At 38.2% G+C, this 21,961-nt stretch overlaps 1 protein-coding gene and 1 non-coding gene across 2 annotated transcripts; one reads left to right on the top strand and one right to left on the bottom strand.

Moving 5' to 3' along the window:
* The first annotated feature begins 31 nt into the window (after positions 1 to 31).
* Positions 32 to 14,492, top strand: LOC119730285 (TLC domain-containing protein 3A-like). Its single transcript, XM_038203098.1, has 5 exons — positions 32 to 338; positions 7,111 to 7,197; positions 10,770 to 10,974; positions 12,290 to 12,385; positions 12,940 to 14,492. The coding sequence occupies exons 1-5, from the start codon at positions 172 to 174 to the stop codon at positions 13,252 to 13,254; spliced, it is 870 nt and encodes a 289-aa protein (XP_038059026.1). The 5' UTR covers positions 32 to 171; the 3' UTR covers positions 13,255 to 14,492.
* Positions 14,493 to 15,032: 540 nt separating this feature from the next.
* Trnaa-agc lies at positions 15,033 to 15,105 on the bottom strand. Its single transcript has one exon. It is a non-coding gene; the product is annotated as a tRNA-Ala (tRNA).
* Positions 15,106 to 21,961: the final 6,856 nt, after the last annotated feature.

The raw sequence follows: 21,961 nt of genomic DNA, 5'->3' as shown, positions 1-21,961 counted from the left end.
CGTATGAGTGTCCGATAAAGAACTCACTGGGGACGAAATCATATGGCATGACTGTACAAGTAGAGCCGTGTCATGTGCAGTATGACCCGGTCATCAGTTTCTAATTCTAGAATTTCTTATTAAATTGTGCAGCTTCCTGATCCAACTGCACTGCACTTTCCCCTACCCCCGATGTACGTAAACGACGACATTCACATATCGATCAAAATGGGGCTGCTGCTAGCCGGTGTGGGCACCGCGTTTTTCCCGCTAGTTTACTTCAGTTTCCGACAACTTCTCAAGCAACGGACGGCGCACTTGGCCAACTCGGCGGAAATCGTGTCCGTGGTGGCGATGAGGTTTGTGATTTGGCTGAATTTTGGGGGTCGTTGTTTTCAAGAAGAGTGCTTGAGACTGATGAGAGATATCACGCTCACTTTGAAAAATATGGACATTGTATTATCATTGGTCATGGAGAAAGGACTATAGCCATGGGGAACATGGGGAACCGGGCCGGAAGGGGGCGTGCCATGGCCCATATGCGGGCTGACTCGGTTGGGGCGGGCGGGTGCAACTAAAGGAACGAATTAATTTGTTATTTTTGTTATTTTCTTTTGCTTTTTTTGTTTGGGGGTGCTTAAATTAAACTTGATTTTGATTTTAAACAGCCATTGATGGCGATTTTGGTTGATTTCTGATTTTTTATGTTTTCCTTTATCATTCTTTAAAAAATTAAGGCCAATCAAAATTGACTAAGTGTTTGGTTTTCATCACCGCCCGCCTCGATTTTTACTTCTGCCTCGATGTTTAAAAAAAAAAAATTCAAAAGGTTATTTTTTCCTAGTGTATTTTCCAGACAAGTTTCTCACAAAATCCACAGGCACGGTCGCACTAATATCACAATAGCAAAATACACTGCTGCGCAAAGCATTATGGGCAGGATAAGGGGGCAAAGAACCACACACTAACGCCATGTTCAAACGCGCATGCCGTCGCCGCCGTGTTAAGGCATGCGTACGCGTTGAGAGCGTACGTGCCCGGTCAGTGTCCCTGAGCCCTCCTGTGATGCTCGCGTATTTGATATTTGCGATAAGGCTTATTCATAGTGCTAATGCATAGTTGTTTATAACACCTCACCCACAGATTCTGTGTCTTGATTGGCGGGGAGCGAGTCACATGTTACTTTCTAATTTTGCTGTCCTTCTGTGCACGGCCAAAAGTACTATGCGCATAGCAACCAAAGTCCTATACCATTAGCAACCAAAGTACTATTTCCATGGCGCGGTATTTGTGTGCAAATGCATGCTGGTGTGTGCGTTGTGCGTAGCGCGTATTATTCCAAAGAGAGCGCGCCACAGACTTGGGTTCAAAAATTTCGTGAAGGGTTAGTTTTTAAGAGAGAAATACATTTTCCACCAGTTTTGTATTGAAATTGAAGTTTATTTCAACTGTGTTCAGATTTAAATAATGTAAAATATTAAAATCAAGCAGAATCTGTGGGTGAAGTGTTATAAAACAAATATTGAATGCTTTATCTCGTGGTGAAGTAAACTAGCCTCCCGAGGTGATCCATGGACCATTCTATTTTCCCTCGGCTTCGCCTCGGGAAAATAGAATGGTCCATGGATCACCTCGGGAGGCTAGTTTTACTACACCACTCGAAGCATTCAATATTTGTATAATACGTCATTGTATAGTCCGGAACCATGACAAGTCGATTTGGTATTGATATGACAACGTTCTGGGCACCACACAACGAACATGTGTTGTACAGTACTCATGGTCGTCAAGTGTTCAAAGTTCAAAGTTTGACATCTAGCTGGCATGGCAAGGGTAGGCCAATTGTTGCATTGTTTGTTTGAACACTCAGTCAACTGTAAACCTAGTCTGCCATAAACTGTGAGGTTCATTACTGATTCTAAAATCCAGACACAAACTCTAGGTCATTAAACAGCTGACTGGTACTTGATATTAAGTAGTTTTCATGTTCATTGTGTCTTCTTTTAGGTTTATCTGACATTGTCCCCTCAATTCACTTTGAATGTGAAGAAGTGGAATTTATAAAATATAAAATGTAAATTCCAAGGAGCCCATACCTACCATTGGGCGCAACTTCAGCTGGGACCATCCTACATTTGTAACTTCCCAACTGGAACTCCTTACAAAATGTAGTTTGGCCACCCCAACTTTAGTTGGGACCGTCCCAACTTACTACTGTCCCAACTACTCCCAAATTAAGTACTGGTACTGTCCCAACTTAAGTTGGGACCATCCCAACTATAAGTTGGACCCTCCCAACTGCAAGTTGGGATCGTCCCAACGCACAAATGTACGACACAACTTGCCTTGATCATGTTGTTATACAAGAGAAAACATTCCTCATGGAATTTTGGAAATTTATCAGGAAAATTTATCAGGGAATTATATTTTTATAAAGTTGGGGAATTTTTGGTTTTAAATTCTATTAGAAGTAAAACATGGATGTGCAATTTTATGAATGGAAAGGCAAAAAGATACGGTAAGCATGCCTTCTTATATATGCGAACACATGGTGTAGTGCTTTGTACAATGTACTATGCTCAATTAACTTTGACATGCATACATAGTACATGTACATGTATGCATTTTTTATGTGTATTGCATGTGGCATAATTTTACCTAGTGATCCTTTTTAATAATATATATGACAACGGAATATCCAATGTACCGGTAGATCCATATAAAAAAATACACATGTATTACACACAATTCTAAAAACAAGTGCACCTTCACAACATAGATTCATGACCTACATGTATGTACATGTACATGCACATGTAGCTGTTAATGAACACAACGCATTGTCTGATTATATGTTGCACAATTAAAAATTTATTTCACATAAAATACGGTACATCTTGCATTGGGGTGCTTTTGGTTATGGTGTTGGTCTCATGTGACGTGGTACGTGTGTTCGAACCCTGACGGGGGAAATGGTGCTTGTGTTCTTGGGCAAGACACTTTACTACAATTGCCTTTCTCTACCCAGGAGTATAAATGGGTACCTGTGAAGGTAGAAACCAGATTGCACTGATCTCAAGCTGCTGCAGAAGAACGGTCTCATTCCTGATGAATAGGGATAATAAGTGTAAAGCACTTTGAAACCTTACATACAATGTACGTGTATGTAGAACTGTATAGAGCACTACATGTATATAACTACCGGTAAGCACCACATTAGTATTAGGCCAAAAAAAAAAAAATAGTCGGTCTCTGGTCAGACAGAAGTTCCGGAATTGATGCGGCGATGCATTTTTTTTTTTTTTTTTTGGTGGCTTTTTTTTTTTTTTCAAGCTTGTATGGTACAGACAAGGTGGGTACTATTTTGCTTTTTTGTGTCCTCACTATACATTGGTGTCCTCCATAATTTGCCTTGGTGCCCTTTATCATTTGCCTTGGTGCAATTTCCCCATTCCTTGGTGCTCCTTGGTACAAAAATTTGAGAAGGCGCGGCAATAGAGGGCGCTGTTGTAGCTTCCGTGTTAATTTTAAGAGAAAAAAAAGGTTTACGCGCATGATTAAACTCAACGCACGCGCTGACCAGAGACTGAGTATTTTTTTTTTTTGGCCTTACGCGTCCTAATTGATATGACAGGAATAATTACATGTAATAAGAAGATCCCTAATTAAAAACAAAACAAAACATTAAGGAAATGGCAAGTATCAAAAATGTATTCTTCCAGATGAGGACTTTTAAAATCATGAATAAAACAATTTACACACATGAATGTTAATATATCACATGCATGCATGTACATGTAGTTCAGTTTAAGCATCATAAAACATGCATCATTTGTATTGATATTGTGTGCATTGTATAATGCAACAACCCACTGTGTAAATGTATTGATTTATTGGTAAGAAGACCTTCATGCACTTTACGCAGTTGCATAGGCTACTGTACAGGCATTCAACAGTATGATATGATCGGTCAGACTGTCTGGTATGGTACTGGTTTTTGAAATTAAAAAACTCATGACTTGAAGTGCTTCATTAGAATTGTGACAATGTCCCAAAATATGATCAGACCCCCCAAATAAATGTTGTTTCTGGTATGTACAGTACATGTGCCAGTAGGTACATGTATGGTATTTTTTCTTAATTTCTCCATACAACATACATGTATGTACTCTACATGTGGGTATATTGGAGGATAACTGGACAAGTAGACATGTACAGTACAGTACCGGTACATATGTACTTGGTGTATTTTTTACAAGTATTTCAGATGTATTTGGGGTATTTTGTTTTTACTTCCAAAAAAATTTACATTATGAATAAAATGAAGAAAAAATTATTGTTATGAAGGAAAAATTATCAACTTAAACCCCCTCCCCCTCAAAAATTCATGTACATGTACATGTACATGTACTGGTATGTATACTGGAATTCGCCAAACAAAATTAGAAGCCATTTTTGCGGTGGTGCCATGCCCACGTGCATGCCATGTGCGTTCTTAAAGACGAGAAGCGCGTGCATTTTGGTGACCCTATTGTTGGAAGGAGCTCGGAGTGTACTACCTGAACGCCAATCACACGAGCCTGGTGCCACCGCAGAAAATGGCTGCCACCCAAATAGTCTAAACGTACAATTTTAGCTAATGTGTATGTACACCAAAAAATTCAGCTTTGATGACTATTTGATTTGATTTGAGATTTTGTTTGTTGTTGGCAATTAAATAATTATTTTTTTACCTAGATACCAGGCATGCAACTTTTCCTCGGATCAGCTGATTTCCTCGTTTTTCACTTCACACTTATGCCATTCAAAACTGAAAAACACTGCATAAAGTCTTTTAAAGATTGGAGTTTCCTTGTTTGTAGTTTCTTCCAAGTTGCATGCCTGAGATGTACATACTGTACACGTACCTTTACTCCAAAAACATTAGCATACAATGTTCAGTCAGAATTTACCCTCAAAAGTATTTTTATTTTTAAATGAAGCATTGTGAATTTGGTTTTAGTTTTGCTTCTTTTGTTGCATAACTCAGCCTACTTGTACGTCTGACCTTGTGGCATATGCAAATTTGTATTGTTGTATTACGCAATCAAATCTCTGTTTAGAAAAAGCAATCCCACAATACATGTACACATGGACAGTACTGCTACATGTACATGTATACGTGAGTTTGTCTTACAGTCACTACATGTATGTGGACATGTGAACAAAAGATGTCCACATAATGCAGGTTGTGTTGACGTTATGTGGACTAAGCCGTGTCCACATAACGTTTCGCCCTCTCTGGAAAACAGGTTTAGAGGCATTTTGGGGTTAGGGTTATCCGTCGCAGAATGAAGAGAAACATTCAAGGAAATCCAAAAAAAATATTGGGGGCTGAAAGAGTTTTCACAGTTTAAGTAAAGTTATTTTTTGTACCGAGTTTTCTTAACTACACAAAAACAAAGGAATGTCCACATACATGTAGATGTAGCGCATGTAAAACAAACATGGATTGTGTATTTATTCTACAAACTTCAAACAATGTACATGTACGTCTGTAACGTGTACAAGTGCCTGTCGTGCACGTTGCGTGAGAAAATGTTGCATGTACATTGTACATGTAGTACCATTCATGTTAACCTCTGGGGTAAATTTTAGAAAAATTAGCTGAAGATTTGGGCTATGATACTTGATAGAAAACTGTTTGTTCTCAGTGATGGTTAGGTCCTAACCATCGTTAGTACTGATCTTCCTCTTTTCTTGGGAATGACAGTATAGTGCATGTACCAGACTCAGCGATTTTGCAGGATGTTTCATGCTATTAGTTACTTTCGATATCAAGTGGGCTATTTCGTAATATTGTGTCAGTTTCATTTTGGAGTGTTTGCAAATTAACCTAATATCAGTGCGACAGTTCCGAAACACTTTTTATACAAACTGCTGTACACCCGTTCTGACCATACCCCCCTTGTGGGGTGATGTTCCTTTCAGGACACATCACCCCACTATTTTCACGATAGAAAAACATCACCCCAGAAGAGAATCTTTAGAAAAAGAGATAATGGGAACACAATGCTATCACCCCACAATTCCATCTGGCTAGACCGTCCGTCCATGTTCAATTCGGGGTTTCTGTGTCTGAGTGACATCATTCCGTAGTAAATTCCTCCTCTTCAAGTTAAAAACAAATATGTTCACACAGACTCAGATTAAAGGGAGATAAATCATGGCTTTTGTACAGGACTGAACTAGACAGTTGTGGATCACTTTCGACAGTTACGGATCACACATGCTGCGCTATGTGGTAGTGTTGGTACAAATTCATCATTCATGCATCATTCAGCTGAACTGCTCACAAAACTGCATCATGTGCGTCTGTCACGCAGGGATAAAAATCTTTCAGCGAATACGGCAATTCATTTAATCAAATGCCAAAATCATTATTACTCAGTATTCTTGAGATTATTTCCTAAACAAGAAAACCTAATATAGTGAAGGAAAAAAATGATAAATGTTGACTACGTTCCATAGGAAACCAGATTTGTGCCTTCCTTGACACGCTTCCTTCACAGTTACAAAACACGTGGATAGTACGCTGAACTGGATCATTCAAGCGATTTTCAAAATTTCTTTTCCCCTATAATTGGAAAATGGTAGACCTTCAAATTGGTGAAAAAATTCTCGGTAAAAAACTTTGGTAACACTTGAATTACAATTTATTTTATCAAGTGATCCGGAGCTGTCGATGATCCAGAACTGTCACACTGACTGTATATGCCTTTAAATACTATGCCAATAAGCATTGAATTGCACAATGTAGGCATACATGTAGGTACAGACAAACAAACATAAAGAATACCCAACAAAGTGTGCATGCTCTATATATGTTTCTTACTCATATCTGTGTGTCAGCTATAACAAAACTAAAATTGGCCAACAATTTGCATAATACATGTACAGTTTTGTAGCATGTTAGATCAAGCAAACATAAAATAGGGGAAAAAAGATTGTAGACAATTGAAAAGAAGACTGCAATTGTTGAACAGGTGGCCCAAACAAAGGCAAGATTGAAGAAAAACAAGGAAATAATGAATTATGCATTTTCCCATCCATGCTCAATGTTGTAATAATATTGTATGTTTATTTTGACAGGTTGACATCTATACTTCAGGCCCTTATGTCATCCTTCGCTGGTTTTGTTGCCATTTGCTACTGTAACACCGACCTTGTGCATGATAGGTAAGTCCAAGTATTTGCCAGAAATTAATAAAAAAAAATATGTGTTTCGCATCCTCAAACATTTAGTCTCAGCAAAAAGTAAATAAAGAATCAACAGACGGAAACTGACTATACATGTTTGTGGTGCATACAGACACAATAATGATAGTTGAACAAAGTAATTGACAGAGAAAAAGGAAACGCGACACTTGTTCAGTAATCCGGAGGCGGCAATTTCATATGCTGTTCCTGGCAGTTTCTTTGATTAACCTTACAAGTATTACTATTGTTTACATAAAAAAATACAATGTGGCAGATTTTTTTCATTGATTTGATTTTTTCGTCTCCTTGCAACTATTTAGTTCTAGCAATTCACTAAACAAAAAGCAAGCGTGGTCGGTGACACAAATCTTGTCAAACATGCAAAAAAGTCCAAATAATTGTAAAACTTGGCTATAGTGTTGCAGTTGAGTAAATTTCCTTGAGTTGAGTTGAGTATGAGTACGAGTACATGTACAATGTACGTGTACTTTGTCACGAGTACAAGTATATGGCAATTTTTTCCCATGAGTACGAGTACCAAGGAATGCACTCGAGTACGCGTACGAGTACGAATACGAGTCTGAGTACTTTCTGAAAATAGGAGCAAATTTCAATGTGTCATGTGCTTTGACAAATGTTTAAAGAGCTTTTTGCTAGCTAATTTTTGCTAACTATCTAATGTAGGCTTAAACAGAAGCCTCTCAAACAGTAGAAAAAAAGTTCTTTCTCTGCATTTACATTTGTGTAGCTCTTAATTTAAAAAAAATAATTCTTGCGGGAGAACATTTGCAAGAGTACCTGTATGAGTACTTTGTCATGAGTACCCTTGTGAAGGAGTGCAGATGATTTTTTCTTCCAAGTAGGAGTACATTTTTATGAGTACGAATACCAAAAACTGCACTCGAGTACAAGTACATACACTACACTGCTTTGCAAACAGTGTCATTTTTGATACTGTAACCAATTTATGTCCCCGTTAATTTGAGATGAGTAACATATTTTTTTTACCCCATTTCTGCAAGAGTCATTGTTTGGGATTGTTGAAGTTTGACCCCAATCAATTTACTTTTGTTGAGGACTTTCAGAAGTTCAAGGATTCAGGTGAACTTTAGATTCACTGGTGCGGGCATTTTTCAATGAATACAGGACTCAAAATACTGGTTAACCCTAAGCCCTTGGTCCCTTTTATGAGAAAGTATCCTGAATCTGCCAAAATTCATCAATTTTGCCATACAAAAAAAATGTTGGTGGCCAGTGAGTCCATCAGAATCCACCAGTTAGCCGGGAGTAAATCTGTTGAGATCCTGAATCTGCCAAAGTCCCCCAACAGCTCAAAAAAGAGGTATCCTGAATCCATCAAAATCCAACAGTTCTGCTAGGCTAACTATCTCCACCGAAATTCCCTGAAACAGGCGGCTGGATTTTGATGGATTCGGGTGCGTTAGGGTTAATACATAAATTCAAGTACCTGTCTAAGATAGTGCTATCCATGCGACTTCATCGATTAAAAGATCGTTCACATTTGGGTAATATTTGAATAAAATAGAAATGCTAATCAGATATCGGTTACTGATGGAATATTTGGTATATTCGTTGCAACCCTTCCTGTCATGACTGTAACATCGATGTGCGAATGTTGTCCATCGCCTATAGGTCACTGCTTGTGGCAATGTGTGTTTTTGTGCGTCATAATTTCATTTAAGCTGAGGGCCACATGCGTTATTGAGTTATGAAAACCATAAGGTGTGCAGTTCCACAATTCAATTGAAGCCCATTGCTGGGCCAGACTCAGTGTCTGATTAAATTTGGTGATAAAAATAAATGTTAACACTTTCAGAGCGGAACATGTACATGTATGAAGACTACAGAAAGCGTTCCGACATGCAGGGTATTGATTTTGGACACAGTTTATATAAATTTATACTAGTAGGTGCGAGTATTGGAAAACATTCTATCGTGAAATTATGAGGTTATTTGACTGGCATTAACAGAAAATTAGAGAAACTTGTGACTGTGCACAGAAGTCTCATGAGTCATAGCATTGGTGAAATTCCACAGGCTGAGTTAGGACTTGTAAATATAATGAATAATGTGAAATGAATAATTTGCTGCAACATGTCTGGGTTTGTTTGGAGTGGGGGTTTTTTTTTGGGGGGGGGGGCAAGAAAGAAAAATGTGCAGTGTGTGTGCATTATGTTGTTTTTAAATCAAACCAAGGATCCCTTAAAAGTGCCCTAGGCACTGTAGCACAAAAGCCTGAAGAAACCTGCAGAGAGAAGACAATGACAAGAAATTACAGTTTTAGAGGTGGGAGGAAAAGCCCAGAGGAATATTATGAGGAAAACCCACGGAATCAGGTAGGGACTGAAAACCCAATCCACATATTGGCCCAGGCGGGATTCGAACCCGGGTCACAGCGGTGGAAGGCGAGGAAAGTACCGCTACGCCAACCTGACTCCCCTCAATCACATATCTATACAACAAATATTTTAATTTGATGATTATTAATAATCCAAATTTTGTTCTTAAAACAGAGTTTGATAAGCTGAGTGAATGCTAAAAGAAAGGGGGGATCACAAAGGACGCTGGAATTGAGATTGTGGTGAAATTAAGAAGCATTTTATTAAGAAGTTTCTTTGTTATTACTAAAACATTCAAAGGTCAACATTTGTCAGTAGGAAAAAAATGAATTGAATTTGTTATAGAGAACGGACAGTCCATCTTTAAATTGAGTAACTCTTCAGAGTTTTTCCTAATTGTTCTTGCTGCTGTATAAATATCCATATTTCCACTCGTCTATTACTAAGCCTGCGTGATTGTAGGCTTTGATCGTCCAAATGTGACGTTTTTATCGTTAAGCCCAAGGCCCATCGTACATCATCTCTTATCGTGAACTTGCATCATGAACATGAATCATGAAGAACTGTAATGACTCCTTGCCATATGTGTTCATTTTCCATGAATACACATGTATACAATGTACATGTACATGTACATGTAGGCCACGGCTATTACTGCAATGCAGTGTAGGCCTACATGTACAATTGCCTGTCAAGAGGCATTACACAGTACATATTTAGACACACAATAATAAATGTACCCTAATGCATCATCTTTCAAGTCCGTGCCTAATGTACCATTTCCATCATGTCCGTGGGGGAATACTGAGACATCAAATATAGAAAGGGCCGCGTCACCTCGGCTTGCTACTCGTAAATGATTTTATACAGGGTGAGTCAAAAAAACGACTTGCCACTTACCCCCTCCCATTCTTCCCAGGCTTTGTTTTAACAATAAATTTAAGACAGTTCGAAACATTGATACAGTAAATTCTTTAAGTTTACATTATCATTTTTTTTTTTGACTTTCAGACAGTTTTAAGATGGTTTCAGACATTGATACAGTAAAATCTTAATTTTTCCCCCTCCCCCTCCCCCCACCCCCAGCATAAAAAGCTGGGTATGCCACTAGACACAAACTTACCATAACTGTATAAAATGCTGAACTTTCTTTTCAATTGCATCCATATTGGTTTTGGTTTCTCGGTACAGACATTGGATCATCAATGCATACACCCATTTTGGTCTACCCTACATGCTGTATGACATCCTGGCGATGTGTGAAGCCTTCCGTCAGGAGAGCAAGCATCTCTTACAATCGTCGCCGGTCACCGTGGCCGTAGAATTCATCAGGGTTCATTGGCTGATGATCTTCCATCACCTGGGTCTTGCTTGCATATGCCTACCAATTATCTTGGTGAGTGGAATGAAAGTTGGGTCTTATACGAATCTCTTGTGTAAAGCTACTCTGTAGCCATACCTCTGGACTAATCTTGTGCATCGGGGCGGGCTGACCAGGCCAAACCGACCCAAGACATTATAGATATAAACCGAATCCAAACCGAAACCGATATGAAGTCCCCAAACCCGACCCTACCCCACCCAACAAAATTAAGCCAAAAAAAAAACGATCTGAACCAACCCGAAATCGAACCAACCCGAAAACCCCGAATATCTGGCTTGGGCAACTGTGTATACTTTCTGTGCCTGAACTTACCGGCATTGCGTAAAAAACATTGTCTTTCAGTAAAGACGATGGACAAACCAACCCGACCCGACCCAAAGATGGTTTCGGGTCAGGTCGGTTTCGGTTTGGGGTCGGACTTGTACAACATTACTCTGGACACCGTTTCAGACTTGGCCTTACTCTGTTTTATTGTGGACCCTGTTCACGAAAAGTAGTATTTCGTACCACTTATTAGGGTGCAAATTACACAGAGCCTGCGCCCACTGGTTTGTGTACATATTGTGCGAAGCGTGTATGACTTGCTTTATTGTGAGATGGACACAAACCCAAAGTGTCTGTGTGAATGTCAGGTGCCATCGACAATGCCTTCAAATGTCCTTCCCAGTGGTGTCCCCCAACTCTCCCATTGTAAGCACTGAAGGGATACTCGTGCACAGAATTCATTGAATGAAGAATTTGTTTATTTAACCCTAACTATGCTAAATGCAACAGAAAGCAACAGAGCTAAAATGTTGTTGCATACTGTTGCATTTAGCAGGCAACTCAAGTCCCTGTGCTTTGTTGCATCTTGTTGCATTTAGCAGGGTAACTGCTCATAGGTCCATGGTGATACAACATAATCCACTGCTTCATTTGGTTGCATTTAGCAGGGTAACTGCTTGGTGCAAGGCTGGTATGCACTGGGTCCACTGCACAATGCAACAGAATCCACTGTTGCAATTTGTTGCATTTTGCATGGCCCTTATTTCAGCTAACGTGCATTTTGTTGCATTTGGCAGGGTGCCTAGGGAAAACCTGTTGGGGGGTTAGGGATAAAGTAAGAGGTTTACTTCTAAAGTTTGAAGTGCCAAGGTTTAGCGCAGCATACTTGTATGTACATGCATGTACATTACATGTACAGTATGTATGTGATCCCATTATACATTGTCTCATTTACAACTTTTAAAACCATGTGTTCACAGAAGACATTATTAAGTACCCAAGTTTCCATAGGTTTCTGTGTGTGTGAAGTGGTTCCTGAATATTTCTCCCCATTTCTTTGCAGTTTTACCGTAATGATAAGGGGGATTTCTTCATTGGCTGCATGTTTATGACAGAAGTCAGCACACCGTTCGTTAGCATGAGGGCCATTATGAGAAAGGTAGGCTGATCATTGCTGAGAAATATTGGTTTCAGGTTAAATGTTGTCCAGACTTTACTCAGGCTAGAAACTTTTGAACCATAAACATATTGTTGAAAAAATGTCATTCTAGTAGCCTGGTTCCCTACTTCAGACGAAAAGCAGCAATGTACAGGTGTAGTCGTTGGGGAATCGTCTGGTGTGGTCAGGGGACCTGACAAGCAAACTTGCACCCATTCACGGACATGTGTAACCGATTGCAAACAAGATTGCCAACAAAATGTGGACTAACTGAATTTGGTAAATTGGGAGGGGGGGGGGGCAGTATTTGAGACATGTCAGGTTTTTTCCAACAATGGTTGGCTGACCATTGTTGGAAATTGATACAAAAATTCCACTCTTGTTGAAAATGACAGCACACCAAGTGCCACGATTTCACGGGATGCTTGAGACTATTATTCACTTAAAGTCAAGTGAGGTATCTCATAATAATTTGGTAGTTCTGTTTTTGATGTCTGCAAACATTACCTTTAAGGAACTTCATTTGTTGATGCTAGTCCTGTCTTTGTTTACAGGTCAAATGGGACAACAAGTTCCCCAACCTATACCTCTTTGTCAGCGTGATGCTTCTCACGACATTCTTCGTGTTCCGTATCATGAACTTTCCCTTCATGTATTGGCTCTACGGCCGTACCGTCGGCCTCTCCGTCTGGCAAGTTCCCGGACGGATAGCCCTCAAGTGCAACGTCATCTCGGGGCTCATCTTCCTCTTCCAGTGCTACTGGTTCCTCTTGATCCTCCAAGCAGGAGGGAGGATGCTGACTAAGATGTCCAACAAACCGTCTGGACAAGGCTTGGAGACTAACGGCGTCGCGCACAAGTCTCACTGAGGTATGCTGGCGAGAAATTGTGTGTGTTCAGAAATATTCCACGGCGTTCTGAGCAGTGTACAGCCAATCTTGCAATATATACTTTGCTATGCTGAAGCTGATGCCTGTATTTAATACACACTGATCAGTCAGGCTTGAATTGAATTTATACAAACTTGCAGCATGAACCTCTGTGGGCAATCCACGGCATTCCATTTCTGAGCCATTTTTGTGCTCCGTTACCAGAACTGTTGTTACTGCAGACTGGGATGGGACTAGGCATGCATTTATTGCAAGAAGACTTAAAAGTGATTGAGATTTTGGCTCTTATCGCTGGTGGTGACTTTTGAAAGCTATGGATGCTCCTGTTATGAGTTTCATGCGGAGTTGTGTGGATATACAAAGAAAAGGCGGTTCATGTCAGGTGTTAATAACGAAGACAGGCTTTACGCCATTGCAGACTTTTTGACAAACAAAGCGGACTCACATTCCAATTTTTTTCCATTCTTCACAAACCGAAGGAAAAGGTTATGAGACGCTTAATCATTGAAAATCTCTTGTCTTTGTGGAATCAGTCATAACAAGGGCACAATTTCTTTTTGTTGCTTACCATTTCTGCTAACTAAATGTATCCCAGGTATTTCTGCGCTTACGGTAAGCATTTTTCATGGGTTAGAAAAAACTTGTGGCTTATGCACACGCATATGTACCTGAAAGGAGTCTGTGCTTATAGGGTTAGCACAGAGTGGGGATTATAAGCTTGGAATTCTGGGGTTAGCAGGGCCGTGACATTAGGCTGAGGGCAAAAGTGATTTTGGGGTGAAATTTATCGGTACTGCCTGTGTCATTTGTGATCAATGTGGTACAATGTCAACAATTTTCGTTTATTTTTAAACAGTTGCACCTGAAAAACGTAGATCACTTTGAGAAATCATTTTGGAGGGAAAAAAAAATTGGACAGCTTTAGCCGTTTGCAGAAAATAGCAATATCATGTGTGTGGCACTGTGTGCAGAAGTTATTATGCAAGTATGGTAGATTTACTACAGCAGAGATCGATGTTATATTTTTGAATTGTTGATTTGTTTTGAAATGATAAGCGAATGAAAATTAACACCAGAACTAGTTGTTCAAGGAGTTACGATGCTTGGTTTGTCTCAAACCCACAAGTGAGCATTTGTCAAGCTGTTGTGGCATTTTCAGCTGGGATTTCACCACCTCAGTGTGCATTTACGGCAAGTGTTAAAAACAAAAAGTAACCCTAGGGCAAAAAAAAAAAAGTCTCCGGTTTCTGGTATGCGAGCGCGTCGCCGTAGCCATGCGCGTCGGCAAAATGAAAAAGTTTTTTTTTCAATGAAAGATGATGTCTCAAAACCACCAAACTCACCGGTTTGACTGGAATCCTGCTGCTGCACAATTTTAACATGTTTTAGATTGGGTTATGGTCGAGAATAAGCTTTATGTGACCTCTCTGGAGTCCCATATATTTGCACTAAGTTTAGTCGGGCACCATTTGCAGTCATCAGCCGACATTTGAAGCAAAAAACAGGTAGAGAAAAAAGAAAAAAAAACACATCGCCGAACCACTTTTTGGGCAAGCTCCATACCAGAAACCGGAGACTTTTTTTTTTGGCCTTACTTGCAAATTGGAGGATTTTCAAGTATTCAGAAAGTTTCCTAGCAAAATTGCCTAGGGTTTTGGAGATGATAAAAATCTATTATTAGTTGCACCGAGTGCTTGATCTCTCATTAGTTGGCTTTTAATTTTAATAATGAGTTTTTTTAAGTTGAACCAAGAAATAGACTGGAGCAGGGTTTGAACCTGTGACCTCCGGATTGCTGTTCCGGTGCTCTATCAACTGAGCTATCCAGCCCTATGTTGGCGGTTCCCCATCATGCCCATTTTGTCAATGTCTTGGTTCAGGACATCGACAACATACAAATTTAATCAATTTTATATAATCTGACAAAGAGGTCATTACATGTACATGCACATGTACTCTCTAGGCGCGTTACACGTGTGCACAAAATTTCACTTTGTTTCTGAAAACAGGGCAGAAAGTCTTCTTTCTTTGCTATATCCCCCAACTTCTGGTTCTTAAAATGAAGTGTACAATCTAATTTAAAAAGAAAAATTGATTATTAAAAAGTGTACATACCATTATTATACTACCATGTTAATAATTATTTACGTAGATTTGCGATATTATTATTCTTTCTTTTTTTAAATTAAATATTTTGTCATAGTTTAAGAATATCCATACATTTACCAAAAAGTTGTATCAGTAATTTTACTTGTTGTATTTTCCATACTGCATATTGATAATTGTTTGAAGTGATAGTCGGGTTGTGAATATTAGTGTCTACAAACTTCCTGTAAAGCCTATTCCCAGATCCTACAGAATCCAACATCGGGATATGTGGGGTATTGATGGATTCAGCCCAGCCACCATTCCTTTGCATGGCGCTTTTCAGGAACAAATTACAAATGGTTTATTACAGAACTTTGGATGTTGGCTGATTTGGAAAGCATCCAAGTAAAAAAGTGAAAATTCCCTTGGATTAAAGGTTAATGACGTAGCACTTGACGAATAAGACGTGTACTTTCTAGTTTCAGAACGTAAAGACTATTTTTGCATGTTTTAAGGCCAGTTTTGTTTTGGGCACATTATAATTAGCATGTCACAAAATTTAGGCTATTAAGGGGGGAAAAGGAAGTAACCATTAAAGTTGATTTAAGGTTGTATTCCTTTTGTTTTCAACAAAATTCGCTGTTATTTTCCATTAATAAATTGTCAACTTGTGTGTTTTATTCAGACACACAAAAAAAAAATTCCGAAAAAAAAAAGGTTTTGTTTTCGGGCACAAACAGATCTGCTTTGCCAGCAGACTGGTTCCCGGTCCGTACATTATTGAAGTTGATTGTGGGGCAGGAACCAGCCTACCCTGTGATAACGGGAATTATTGTCTAGCAGCCAAAAAATTCGAAACTGTAAAGAACAGTAAAATTACTAAACATGGGCCGATTTTTTTCATTGAAAAAGAATAACTTTTGTATTGCTATAAAAAATGGCAATTTAGAAAAAGGAATGTATTTTTTTCAGGTTGAAACTCGGGGAAAAAAACACAGGTTATGCAGCTTGAGGAAATCTCAGTCACTTCTACCCTTTTTTGCCAACACAATTCTGGGAAGAAATTGAATCGAATTTGTATTAAAGGTATAGTCCATCATCTGTAATTTGTACATTTTGTTCGATTGAAGCAACAAACGTGCTCAAAATCTAAAGAAGGGTGCTGAACAACTAACCTGATGAAGTTTCAGCTCAGCTTCAGCTGTATATTCTGAGAAAAACAGCATTCTAGGATCTCGATTTCAAATCAAAAGTTGCTGAATCATATTTTGAATTGAGCCTGAATTCAGCGTCCGAGACACATTCTCACTGAGCCGATTGCAGCTATGCAATGTCGCGCACCGATCCGACGAATTATAGCAACCGCATGTGCGTCGTGCCAACGGTTGCGCGCGCTTCGCCGAATATAAAAAATGAACTACTTGTTGATTTCTTCAAAATGACAGCTTACCAGAAAGACTAATTAACAGGGAGTTTAGTCTCCTTACTATCTTTCAACCAAGTATGTTTTTCAACAATAATTACGTCAGTTACTTTTGGGATAGCTGCAAATGATGGACTGTAGCTTTATTATTTAAGAGACATTTGAGGGACATTATGTGTGGAGGAAATTGCTACATGTACAACAGAGCAGTAGCTGAAGACTGCTTTAAGTCCTTTGATTGCAATTAGTCCCCTGAGTCATTCGTGCTGAATTTCAGAGATGTACATGTTTCCTTGAGACGTTTCCTTTTAAAAAAAGCTTGGTGTGGAAGTGATAAAAGCCTTCGATTTGATTTTACACTCAACATTTTTTGGTAAACGTGAAATCCTTTTAACAGAATCTTGAGGCTGAGATTGAATTTGGAGATAAGGAGTTATTAATTTAGCCAGTAGCAAATTTTCTTATTAGATATTGAAATGTGGTTTGAGTGGATTGAAATGGCATACAATGCTAAAATCAATTTGGTATGCAGGTACTGTGCTGTATTGCATTGGATATCTATCATGTCACACATTGTTGGCAAGATTGCGGTATCACTTGATCGTGGTAGTGCCTGCAAAATATTTGATGTAGATACATGCACAGTGAACTTCATGTTTGATTTAGTAAGGACAAGAGTACATGTACAAGGTATGGGAAATTCCAAAAATTAAGGAAAAAATGCTACATATTTTAGTGTAGCTTTTCCAATTTAATACAAAGCAAAATAATACAACACAATTTAAATGTCGTACAGAACTTTAAATTGAGCAGTATTCTTTTTCTTTATGTATTTATTTTCCTTATTTAACTATTTACTTGAACACATTTTTGGTTAGATATTGAATTTATTTATTCAAAAGTCTTAAATAGTTCCACAAGACAATAACAACTCAGCCTAGAGTTGGTTCTACATTTCCACTGTTTTACATTTGAGGCTGCTCACCGAGGTTATAACGCCAGTTTTGGACAAAGATGTTGCTGTTTTTACAAAGTGATGAATTTAGTTTTGTGAAGATTGAAAAGTTGTTTCTTTGTGAAAAAAATGACAAAATGCTTCATGTATCAGCACGTTTGGCTCACAGATCTTTTCAGTTTTGAATCTGACCTGATTTAGACTACCTCAATTTTTTTAATAGATCGATTGCATTCAGTCGCCATCTTTGAGGTGTTTTGTTATGTTAATTAATTAACAATGAATGCACAAGGGTCTACTCGTTCGTGTCCCTGTTGAACAAAAGCACGCACCTCAAACATGGCGGCAGTGCAAACTGTCTATGAGTTTTTGCGTTCACCGATGTCAGTCTGTGAGGCGAAAAAAATCACAACCTCACTGTGGTAGGCAAAACACAGTTAAATTTGTAATGACTTTTATTGAGGCATGTTGGTTACATTTTGTTTATGTATTGTAAAACTTGTCAAACTGATAATGTGCAAATGCAATCAACATATTAAAATGGAGAATCTTAAAGGTATAGTCCATCATTTGTAATTTGTGCATTTTGTTTGTTTGAAGCAACAAAAGTTTTCACAATGTAAAGAAGGATGCTAAACAACTAACCTGATGAAGTTTCAGCTCAGCTTTAGCTGTACATTTTGAGAAAAACAACATTCTAGGTTCTCGATGTCAAATCAAAAGTTGCTGAATCATGTTTTGAATTGGGCCTGAATTCAGCGCCCGAGACACATTCTCACTGAGCCGATTGCAGCTACGCGGTGATGTCGCGCACCGATCCGACGAATTCTAGCAACTGCGCGCGCGTGTTCGTCATGTCAACGCCAGCGCGCGATTCACCGAAAAAATAGACGAACTACTAACGGAAATTTCCAACGGTGCGTCTTTTACCGTTGGAAAGGCCTTCTTTCGTTGATTTCTTCAGAATGAGAGCTTGCCAGAAAGAACAATTTCACAGGGAGTTTAGTTTTTTTACTCTCTTTCAACCAAGCATGTTTTTCCACAATTATTACGTCAGTTACTTTTTGGATAGCTGCAAATGATGGACTATAGCTTTAAAAGGCCCCAAGTGTCTTGTCAAATGAGGTCCCCCCCCCCCCCACACACATACACACCCATATTTACATTACATACATGTACCTAGTGTGGACATTCCCTTGGTTTCGTGTTGTTAAGAAAAACCTCGGAAAAAAATCATTTTACTCTCACTGTGAAAACACTTTCAATCCATTTTCCCCTATGCTTCCCTTTAGTGGTTCTCTTCATTTTGCCACAGATAAACCTAACCCAAAAATGCCTCTAAACCTGTTTTCCAGAAAGGGGGAAACACTGTGTGGACTTGCCCACGTCCACACAACGTCGCCTCTACCTGGTTTATGTGGACCTCTTTTGTTCGGAAGGCCACACAGTGAATGTAATTGCCTATCCAACTTGACTACACCGTATTTCACTATTTTCCCATGAGAGGAAATGTACGTGTTATTTTACTTGTAGTTGTAAACTGGAGTATAGTGTATGTTTTTGTGTACCTTTGACATTGTTTTAGTAAAGCCCAACTGAACTTCTGATGTTCCCAATATGTGTACTGCTAATAAGTATTTGAAATCCTTTCTAACGACGTTATATTTTTCATTGCTTTATAACAAAAGAAGTGAAACTTGCAAAGGTTTAAAATAGAATAAAACAAGTATTTGCAGGCCATGAAAATAATAAATTATCTTAAGTATGTTACCCAAACAATATTTTTTCTCTGTTTATCAGAAATACATGTAGCTTGGAAAGAGAATATGAACAACTACATGCAGTCTCTATTTTAAATCAACTGATATTGTTTCTAAACTACCAGCAGACCCGTGCGTGTTTTTTTTTATAAGCACTCTCTCCTTGTCTCAGCTTTAATTCTATTTTACAGAACTATCTTTTCTTGATGATACAACATACAGTCTCTTTTTTATATCATCTGATATTGTTTCGAAACTACCAGCAGATCTGGGTTGGGTTTTTTTTTATTATTGTAAATACTCTCTCTTATCTCAACTTTTTACACAACTATTTTTTCTTGATGACAAGATGGCATTGTTTCCTTGAAACGTGACTTTGTCGATAAACCCATGTACATGTACTTGATTCTAAATCGTCTAGAACAGCACTTATTTTATCAATTTTCTTACATTTATTGTCAATTTCGTTGCATTTTCTATCTTCATGAGCTAACATTTAGAGGCTGCTTATAGTTTTGAATGTGTGGCCTATTTGTAAATCTATGAAAACGAACTAAATTTTGTATTAATGTTATTTTTGAGTTTAAGGATTTATGATTGTTGAGGATTATTCTGATCCTTAAAATAGATATGTTTACTTCAAATAGGAAGTCTAGCTTTGTTTTGTACCAAATATTTCAATGGTTAGTATACAGACAAGGAATGTTTATGAGTGCAATGGTAAGAATAATTTCATGAGGTGACAGATGGAATGTTCCATTCCACGAAGCGAAATGGAACATTCCATCTGTCACCAACTGAAACTATTCTTTCCATTGCATGATTGTGAAACATTCATTATTTGTTTTATGCAACACCTGAATAAGTCCTCGTTATCTGATTGGTCAAAGCCAAACAATGGTGTGACCGTGGAATAGAACTTCTACTTTTGCGGCGCGGCCGGGCCGTGGGTTGAAATGAATAATTCAGTGACGTGTCATCATGAACCTACCAATTAGATGACGGAGATTTAGTCAGGCATGATTTAAAACTGCATGTATTTCATAAGGATATGATTTGTGGATTTTTTTTTTGTATACATTTGGGAAGTTTGAAAAATTTAACCTCCATAAATTGGTGTGAATTTAAAAGAAAAAAATGCTATTAATTGCAAATACATGTATGACACTGTTTAGTACATTTGGACCAAATGTTATTTGTTCCATTTCATCATCATTCTTGAAGATCATTCATATATCTTTTGAACACATCACTGATGTATTATTATGCAGTTTGCATATTTCATACACATACGTGTATACAATACTAAATTCTTACATTCATTGTAAAATTAAGACAAATTTCAAACGAGCAGCAAACAGGCTTTCAAGTGTTCCTACTTTTCCTACTTTTTCCTAGTATTTTTTTACCTTACTCTTAACTTTTCCTAGTTTTTTTCTTGAAATTCCTACTTTTTTTAGTCCCACAACTCCGAAAAATGAATTATCATTAAATATTTTTCATAACAGTGTTACACACTGTCATATGTAAATCACACAATGAAGGGCTTGGGTGCAGGAGTACTGCAACTGTACTTCCAAGAGCTTAGTTGAGGATGGAGCACAAGTGTTGTGAGTACAGAACATGCCAAATGAGGCTTATGATGCTGTGGATATGGGTGAGCATCAACAAAAACTACTCCTGAAAGCCAGCAAAAGTCCTACTTTTATCCTGATTTTTTTACATTTCGATCGTACTGTTCTCCTGTTTCACTTGGGTCTGCTTGAAAGCTTGATTTACGAGCATTGTGTGCTCTCTTTAGTCGTAGGAATTTTAAAAAGGAAAGGTCCCCGATGCAGTGTAATGGCTTAGCACAGAGGCTTGACTTTGCGTCCAATTTGAAATTTGTTATTCAGGAATGTTATGATTCTTAATGGTTTCCATGTCGACCAAGAAGTTTGAACACTTATGTGTAAATAGCTGGTATGCCTGCTGGTCAGGCTTTATTTATGTGGTAACACATGAAACATGCTGGGCACCAACCTAGCTTCATACTCAACTAACAATGAAGCCACATGTTTAGTGGTCAAAGATGATTACATAATGCTGGTTTGGAGGGGGTGTTAAAAAAAAGTGGATTATAACTGATTAGAAAATAAAAGTCGCTTCTCCAAGATGAGATATCATTTGATGTTCAGTGTTATCACTGAAAGACCTTTAGATTTGTTTCCCGAAGTAAATTGTATGTATTCCTCATAAAAAAAATGAATGATTGTGTTTAAGATTATTGCATGATTAATTGATTTTGGAGCACATTATTTGGCGAAATGTAATAAAGACAAAATTTACATGAATAAACTCTACCTTTTTATTTGGCAATTTGTTGTGTTTTTGAAGGAATATTTTGTTGCTTTAAGTGACTAGATTGTTATTCAAGAATCATTGCACTGGTGTAAAAACTTGACTAGGGGCAAAATTAAT

This window comes from Patiria miniata, unplaced genomic scaffold, assembly GCF_015706575.1.
Source record: "Patiria miniata isolate m_02_andy unplaced genomic scaffold, ASM1570657v1 HiC_scaffold_22, whole genome shotgun sequence".
Taxonomy (NCBI): domain Eukaryota; kingdom Metazoa; phylum Echinodermata; class Asteroidea; order Valvatida; family Asterinidae; genus Patiria; species Patiria miniata.
The sequence above is the reverse complement of the archived record's forward strand: the minus strand, read 5'-3'. Positions and strand labels throughout refer to the sequence as shown.